The 8897-nt window shown below is 39.2% G+C and overlaps 1 protein-coding gene across 1 annotated transcript; it reads left to right on the top strand.

Annotated features, from left to right (window-relative positions):
- Nucleotides 1-5237: 5237 nt before the first annotated feature.
- On the top strand, nucleotides 5238-7725 carry LOC123255203 (zinc finger protein basonuclin-2; the record flags this gene model as incomplete). Its single annotated transcript, XM_044684043.1, has 2 exons — nucleotides 5238-7207; nucleotides 7627-7725. Coding segments are annotated over 2 exons (2069 nt in total), but the record flags the coding sequence as incomplete, so codon positions are not given.
- Between the last annotated feature and the right edge of the window lie 1172 nt (nucleotides 7726-8897).

Here is an 8897-nt window from a genome sequence, read left to right as displayed (position 1 = left end):
AAACAAATAGAAGGTTTTCTTAAATCTATTTTTTAATGGTACCGTGTCAGCTATGCAAAATGCAGAAGATTTTCATTTCTTGGCAGAAAATTATTTAACGCAGTATTCATCTGAATACTCTAACACTCTACTGAACAGTGGACATCCCTTTAGCATTTATTTCTCTTTGGGAAAAGAGGGTAGGGGTGGAAAGTCTTTTAAATCACAGCTCTTTGTAGGCTGGACATATTGAATTTAGCATCAGCTGCTGTATAATCACAGCAAGCTAGTGTCTACCTCTCTCTGATGTTTGCAAGCACTTTCCTTAACAAAGCTAGCTTTGGGTCGATGGGAAAAACATCTATAGAGGATGTCCTCCAGGAAGATGTTTGTGTGGCTAAATGTTAACCAGTAAAATCCATGCACTTGCTTTGTTTGTGGGGTGGTATATCTCCCCTTTGTGCAACATCCAGAGAACACTTTTTTTCTCAGAGAATACTGCTATCTCAGACTGGTTAAGAATGAGTTTGTGGCAGTTCTACATTTTATTGAGAAGTAAAATGATGCTCCTGAGAAATCCTGAAAAATATATAAGTGCCTGAATCACGAAAATTAGGTAGGGATTTCCTTACCAAAAACAAATGTTGACTTTTATTTATTTTTGTGTGTATGTGTGTAGAGCCTTAATTTAAACCATTTGTTATAATCATGGCATGAATGAATACATTTCAGCCTGCTTTCCAACCCTGTAGTTGTTTCAACTGGCCTCCTAGAAACATTACCCTAAAATGCTTCAAAAGACAAAATTGCATATAACAGTTTCATGAGAACAAGGAATGCTATAATTTTGTTTACTTCCTCAACAAAACTCCTTCAATGTATGCATGTTGTATATGTGATGTTGCACCTCTATCAGTCTTTCAACAAGAGATACATGTTTAATGTAAATTTTCTCAAATAAATACGCCTGCCAAGTTGTTTTCCCACATAATTTCAAGTGTTTCTCAGAAATTATCAAAACAGTGCTCGAAAACATTCCCTGAGTATTTCCCAGAATCTGCCATTTCTTTTTTTTTGTTTTAACCTTTTTTATTCATCTGCCTTAATATATATAATCCTTTAGTACTATAGCACACATGCTCACATATACTCTCTCTTAGTTGTGCCAAGTAGTAAATTAGAGAGATAAAAATAGTCTAGCCAAAAAAAAAAAAAAGGAAAGAAATTAATTAACTCAAAGTAATGGAGAAAATACAGATGTTAAGCTCCCCCCCCCCAAAGTGTAAGAATGACCTGATTTCCAGAATGAAAGTTCACAGTTGAAAGGTCTGCTTCATATTCAGAGACCTATCCCAATTACTAAAATAGATAATGAGTGGGAGAATATGGAAAGAGAGGGCTGAAAGATTTTAGAATTAATTATAACCTTTTTCTTTAAATCACATGTAGTGCTCCAAGTCCCTCTAAAAATCAAAACTCAACCTTCCTCTCCTTCTACAGAAGACTTCCCTCAGACTTCCCAGCAGACACAACCAGACCTATCTGACTCATAAATGTTACCGTGAACTTTGTGTTTGTCTTCCAGTCCAATCTATTAAGTTGATGGAATGCCCCTGTTCATATCCTCTGAAATAATCATTCTGAGCCCATCACTTGTTTTTGATGTGACCCAGAAGTTAGATGATATGTATTCTATCTTCTGGGTCACATCCAGATACATCTCGTACTAACCTATAGGTCAGGAGAAAAACCAGGAGAGAGGCAAATCAAGGAGGATTAGCTGTGACTGCTCTTCATAGGCATTCACACTCAGATAAAAACAGAAAGAGATTATAGATGTGGGTGTTTGTGTGTTTAGAGCTACATTACATTACTTTAGAGAGAAGTGGGACATAACAGTATCTATTTTCACATTTCTGGTGTTAGTAGCAAACAAAAAGGAAATGAGATGGTTAAACATAGTAACAAGAACTACTAATGTGTATATAGCATGTGGACCTAGAAATGAAATTTTAAATATTTTGCTTATAATTTAATAAGATTGCATTTTAAGAGAGCTTCTCCAAATATAAAACTCAATATTAGTTACTCTTAAAGTGGAGCCCCCCGTTTGTTGGGCTATAAGCTTTTTGATGTCCATTTTCACTGTCTTGATATTTAGATTAATCATTAGAGAGAAGAAAGAAACTACAAATTGGAAAATATTGTCATGAAAAATATAGATAGTGGATTATGATTGAATGGCTTGTGGGAGGAAAAAATGTGCTATGAAAAATTGTCAGAAATAAAAATCAATAAGATTACATGAGACATAAAGAATGTTTTGCGAACTTCTAATCTGGTACTTGTGCAGTCAGAAAGATTCCCATACTTGTTATTTAATTAAAAGGGCTAGAGTCTATCAAATAGATAATGGATTGAATTTTTTTTATATATAAAAATAACATTTCAAACCTGGAAGCCAAAAAACCCATATCAAAAGAAAACAAAAAACACCTACCCCAGATGAATAAAGTTTGCCAGTCTGTTTTGGAATTTCCTTTTAATCTGGTTTAAATTAGACCACATAGAAGTAATGACAATATAACATGGTAAATAAAATAAGAAGGGCTTTCATTTATAAAATACTTTAAGGTTTGCAAAGCACTTTATATGCACTATTTCATTTGAACCTCAAGGTAGGTAGTCCTCTGAGACAGGCATTATAAATTATCCCTATTTTATAAATGAGGAAATGAAGTCTTAGAGACATGATTAACTTGCAGCTTTAAAGTATTTGAAAACAGAATTTGAATCTATGCCTTCTTGACTCCAGGTTCAGCAGCTTACTTGCTATACCAGGCTGACTTTCCATTGATATTATATTAGTATATGAAATTATTTATTCCCAAAGCCTGAATTGCATCATATGAATCATTTTCATACCATTAAATAATTCATAGACTAATATAATGGGATGATCTGAAAGCTCAGCCACATAGGTGTCTTCCTTTTCACCCATAGATAATAAAGAAACCTACTTCTTTATGAATGTGAACATGGATATTCTGTAAACATACATACATACATACATACATACATACATACATACATAGACTAGATCTTGAAGTCAGTGAAATCTTCCCCTTGTCTCAACAAGATCTCCACTTATTTTAGAATCATAGAATATTAGAGCTGGAAAAGACCTTTAAAACTAGTCAGTCCAACTTTCTTATTTTATAGGAAAAATAGAGATTCAGAAAGAAGTAACTTTCTCAAAACTATGTAACTAGATAGTAACAGAACTAGGATTTAAATTCCAATTCCTATGACTGTTTCACTTTCCCTGTGTTTCAGATTATCTATTTGTAAAATGGGTGGGGATAATCATACTTGTGCTCTCTAACTCATATAGTTGTGATGAGGAAAATTTGTAGAACTTAAAACTACTGCATAAATGTAAATTGTTACTATTATTTACATAAGCCATGTAACCATTATTCAAAGAGAGCTTGATATCCAGAACTCAACAATATATCTTCTAGTGTTATATCATTCTATAAACACTTTTATATGCCTATTTTCTATAAGGTGCCGTGCCAGGTACCAGATAAGAAAGGCTACAAAGGTTGTACAATGGAAAGTAGTCAGAATTCGGAATTAGAATTTCAAATTCCAGGTCTTCCATTTATTACTACTTATGTGTCCTTGGACAGATAACCTCTCTGGTCTCAACTTCCTCATTTGTAAATAAGGAAGCATGGACTCATTTAAGCTGTTGACCTCACTGAAGATTCCATTCAGTTTTAAATTTCTAATTCTATGGCACAAACTTGTCTTCAGAAAGTTTACATTCTATATTGTGAAAGGAGTAAAATAGTTACTTTAATAACTTTTAAAAATGGAGAGGAAAAAGGGTAAAGAAGGAGGACTATGAGGAGGGAGGGATTATGTTCATCATGGACTTGGGGGTATGTGTCAGGGTTAACAGAGAGTAAGCACCTGAAACCTTGGTTGGGCCTTGAAAGAAAGAGAAGGATTTTAATTAACAGATGAGTGTGAAGAGAGTCAATTCCGAAGGCAGGAGGTAGCATGATTGAAGGCACAGAGACAGAAGAATATAGGACAGGAAACTGGCATTTTAAGTTAATGGTCAAGGTTGATGAAAGTGTCCTGTACTGGTGAAAAGAAATAGTGCCCCAGAAAACGATGGAGTCATTCGTGTGTTTGACTGGATTTCTATCAATATGCCCTGAAATAGATTGCCTGACATTACACTGCAGAATTTTTAAGTCCTACCTCCAGGCAAATCTCATAGTTACCAGCCAAAATGAAAGTGTGAAATGCTTTTTAATGTATATTTAACAACAGATAGTCTGGTGATTACTGATGTGTATTCTCAATGGACTTTCCCTTTGCTATCCAAAGTGGATGTTAAGAGTCAACATTTTTACACATTTATGCTTCCTAAAACCCAGTGCATGTTTACTTTTAAATATCTATAACTGTTATTGATAAGACAAATTTTGAAGACACATTTTCAAGAGGCAAATATTTCATATATCTAAATAAAGGGATTTTAATCAATTTCTTTTAACAGAATCTAGCTACCTTTCTCAGCTTTAAAAAATTTTTTTATGAACTCTGCTTTTTCTGCTGCCCCCCCCTTTTTTTTTGGGTTACTAAACTATTGCCTCCATACAACACCCACCAAATCTAGATTAGAGGGTGGAGAAATTTGGGGATGTTATTTTAGTTCAAAAGTCTGTGAACCTACTTAATTTTTTTTTTATTATTGAATCCAGTATAATGGCTGCTTACATTTAAGGAATAGATTCCACAGAATGAACTTAATTCCTTCCAATGGTGTCACCCTTTAATAAGGATTAAGGTACCATTTTCTGCATTTACTGTGGGTTGCGCAGCAAGAGTTCACGTCTTATACTAATGTATGCTAAGTAGTTGCATAGTACATAGATCACTGTTGTTAAAATAGCAGTATTGAAGGCATTTTAGATCACAGAGCCCCAGTGGTCTAAATTTTGTTTGCCTTGACATTATTAAACTCAATCTGTTTCTCTAACTGTGACTCTAATTACTACATTTGCATGGCAGAAAAGTTTGCTTTGTGGGTCGACTTCAATTAACAATGCTTGCATGTTGTTTTCTGCACTCATTCCATGAGCAGACAGCAGAGCACCTTCAATTGAATTTAATAATTATGCAGAATCAATAAGTTTTTGTGTTTGTCTTTGTTGTTTCTTTGATGTGGCCTCTAGGATGCTGCCGGCAAGGTGCTAGACCGCTGGGCCATCATGTCCCGAGAAGAAGAGATTATTACCCTTCAGCAGTTTCTGCGGTTTGGAGAAACCAAATCCATCGTAGAGCTGATGGCGATTCAAGAGAAAGAAGGGCAGGCCGTTGCTGTACCATCTTCAAAGACAGATTCAGATATAAGGACTTTTATCGAAAGCAATAACCGCACCAGGAGTCCAAGTCTCCTTGCTCACCTGGAAAACAGCAATCCTTCCAGCATTCATCATTTCGAAAACATCCCCAACAGCCTCGCATTCTTGCTTCCTTTCCAGTATATAAATCCAGTCTCTGCCCCGCTACTTGGTTTACCCCCAAATGGGTTGCTTCTGGAGCAGCCAGGACTGAGGCTTCGGGAGCCCAGCCTTTCAACCCAGAACGAATATAACGAAAGCAGTGAGTCCGAAGTTTCTCCGACGCCTTATAAGAGCGAGCAAACCCCCAACCGAAATGCTCTGACTAGCATCACCAATGTGGAGCCCAAAACGGAGCCAGCCTGTGTGTCCCCCATTCAGACTTCTGCCCCCATCGGCGATTTGGCCAAACCCGAGCACACGAAAAGCTCCTTCCGGATCCACAGAATGAGAAGGATGGGCTCCGCCTCGAGGAAGGGGCGAGTATTTTGTAATGCTTGTGGGAAAACTTTCTATGATAAAGGTACTCTCAAAATTCACTATAATGCAGTTCACCTGAAGATCAAACACCGCTGTACCATCGAAGGCTGCAACATGGTCTTCAGCTCCCTTCGAAGTCGCAACCGCCACAGCGCCAACCCCAATCCCCGCCTGCACATGCCCATGCTAAGGAATAACCGAGACAAAGATTTAATCCGGGCTACCTCGGGAGCCGCCACCCCGGTCATAGCGAGCACTAAATCCAATCTGACGCTTACCAGCCCAGGCCGGCCGCCCATGGGCTTTACCACTCCCCCGCTTGACCCCGTCCTGCAGAATCCTCTCCCTAGCCAACTGGTGTTTTCTGGCTTAAAGACTGTCCAGCCCGTTCCTCCCTTTTATAGAAGCTTGCTCACCCCCGGAGAAATGGTGAGCCCCCCCAGCTCCCTCCCCACCAGCCCCCTCATGCCCACGAGCGGCGCCGTGGAGCAGCATCCCCCGCCTCCCTCCGAGCCGGCGGTCTCCGTGATGGTGATGGCCGGCCACGAGCCCAGCGCCGAGCTGGCCCCCAAGAAGAAGCCGCGGAAGTCCAGCATGCCCGTAAAGATCGAGAAGGAGATCATCGACACCGCCGACGAGTTCGATGATGAAGACGACGAGCCCCATGACAATGGAGCGGCGGTCAATGACCTGAGCCACGACAATCATTGCCATTCCCACGACGAGATGAGCCCCGGCTTGTCCGTCAAAGATTTCTCGAAGCACGGGCGGAGCCGCTGCATGTCCAGGACGGAGATCAGGAGGGCGGACAGCATGACGTCGGAAGACCAGGAACACGAGAGGGACTACGAAAACGAGTCAGAGTCTTCCGAGCCCAAACTGTGCGAGGAATCCATGGAAGGGGATGAGCGCATGCACGGCGATGGGAGTGAAAAAGCCCTGCTGAACAGCGAAAGGCCAGACGAGAACCACAATGAGCCCTCCCACCAAGACGTCATCAAGGTGAAGGAGGAGTTTACAGACCCCACCTACGACATGTTTTACATGAGCCAATACGGACTGTATAACGGAGGCAGCGCCAGCATGGCGGCCCTCCACGACAGCTTCGCGTCCTCTTTGAACTATGGCAGCCCCCAGAAGTTCTCCCCCGAAGGGGACTTGTGTTCTAGCCCAGACCCCAAGATATGCTATGTGTGCAAGAAGAGTTTCAAAAGCTCCTACAGCGTGAAGCTCCACTACAGAAACGTTCACTTAAAAGAGATGCATGTCTGCACAGTGGCCGGCTGTAACGCTGCCTTCCCCTCCCGGCGAAGCAGAGACAGGTCAGTAAATCTCCATTGACTGCCGCTGCTGTGTGGCTCAGTAATGTTGGACTTAACGTAAGAAAATCCAGCTTTAAGGTGTTTTTGAAGCATTGTAGAGATTGCCCGCGGTGATCAAATGACAGCCATGCCACCATGATAATGAAGGATTGTCGCAGTTGGTGTTTGTTGTGTATTAGCATGCAGAATCATATGCCATTTTTGCCCAGTGATGCACGCCATTATTTTGTGTGCTTTGTGTATATGTGTGTTTCCATGCATCCAGGTGTGTATAATGACACATGTACACAACACCCTTCCCTTCCCATATAACTTCACTTAGAAGCCGCAGCTTCTGTTTGATATATAATTGCTTTTCCCTGTGGCTTTTTAATTAAATAAATATATTATCTTCATACACACATATCTATCCAATATAGAAACAGAAATTTACGGATGGAAAGAACCATAGGTCCAGGACATCGGAACACCCTGCATCTCCGTAGGTATAACCAGAAATGTTATGATTCCTTAAATGGGTATTCATTGTGTCCTTGGGTTTTTTTTTATTATTATTATTATTAGTAATAATACTTGAGGAAATGGAACAGAAAAAATATTTAGACTAGGTTTTGGGTGGGGGTTGGGATTTTTTTTTAATAATTTCAATTTTTTTTAATGTACTGGGGTACTAGAAAGAATACTAGAAGAGGAGTCAGCAAATGTGGGATCTAGCCCAGCCTCTGCTACTAATTAGCTGTATGGTTTTAGATAAGTGGCTTAATTTGATGAGTTGAAGTTTCCTCATCTGTGGAATCAGGGGTTGGACTCTATTACCTTTAAGATTCTATGAATCTCTCATGCACGGTTAATTAACTGCAACGAGAGTCATGCACAGAAGGGAGGGGAAACCCCTATGCATTTTTGGGATCCGTTAAACTGTATTATGCCCAGCCTTCAGATGACATCATACTCTAACTATGTTGCTTCAGTACTGAAACAGTTGGGTTTAAACAGAAGCAGCTGGTCCTAAACCTCTTAGGCTTTTTATACAATATTCTTTTTTATTCCTAAAGAAAATGTAATATAAATGGAATTTGTCAAGGTGGTCAATGGTGGGGTAAAACAGTTCTACCACACTTGTGGAAATAAGATGGTGAGCAGATTGTTTACATAATTCAGTATTCTTATTATAGTCAGAGTGGTTGGTTCTTGTTATTAGATTAAATGTGGTTCATCAGTTGTGAATTTTCCCATTTTTTAAAAAAATGAAATATTACAATGTAGTAAAAAAGCAAAAGATAACAGAAGAAGTAAATTAGACTCAGCTAACAGATTGCCAAACAGCCGCCCCTTTCCTAAAGCTTGTTCAGGTCAATTTGTTGGTTGGAGATTTTCTGCAGAGTACAACACAAAATGAAGAATCCTCTGGCAGGTAGACCTTTTTGTCTCTTAGGGTTTTCCCCAACATCCATAACAGTGGATTCTAGAAAGTCAAATAGTGCCTATTTTAATGGAATAAAATCAGACCCATGAAAACCAAAAGCTTTTCCATTAGCCTCTCTTTATCAGGATATAGCATGAAGAGAAACCCTTGTTTTGAAAGACTTTTCTTCTTCCACAAATATCCCATTCCCTAAAACTTGTTTATATTCTCTTCTGCAGATTTCCTTTATCAGTTTATATATATGTTATATATATATATATATAT

Source organism: Gracilinanus agilis, unplaced genomic scaffold, assembly GCF_016433145.1.
Source record: "Gracilinanus agilis isolate LMUSP501 unplaced genomic scaffold, AgileGrace unplaced_scaffold41073, whole genome shotgun sequence".
Taxonomy (NCBI): domain Eukaryota; kingdom Metazoa; phylum Chordata; class Mammalia; order Didelphimorphia; family Didelphidae; genus Gracilinanus; species Gracilinanus agilis.
The sequence above is the reverse complement of the archived record's forward strand: the minus strand, read 5'-3'. Positions and strand labels throughout refer to the sequence as shown.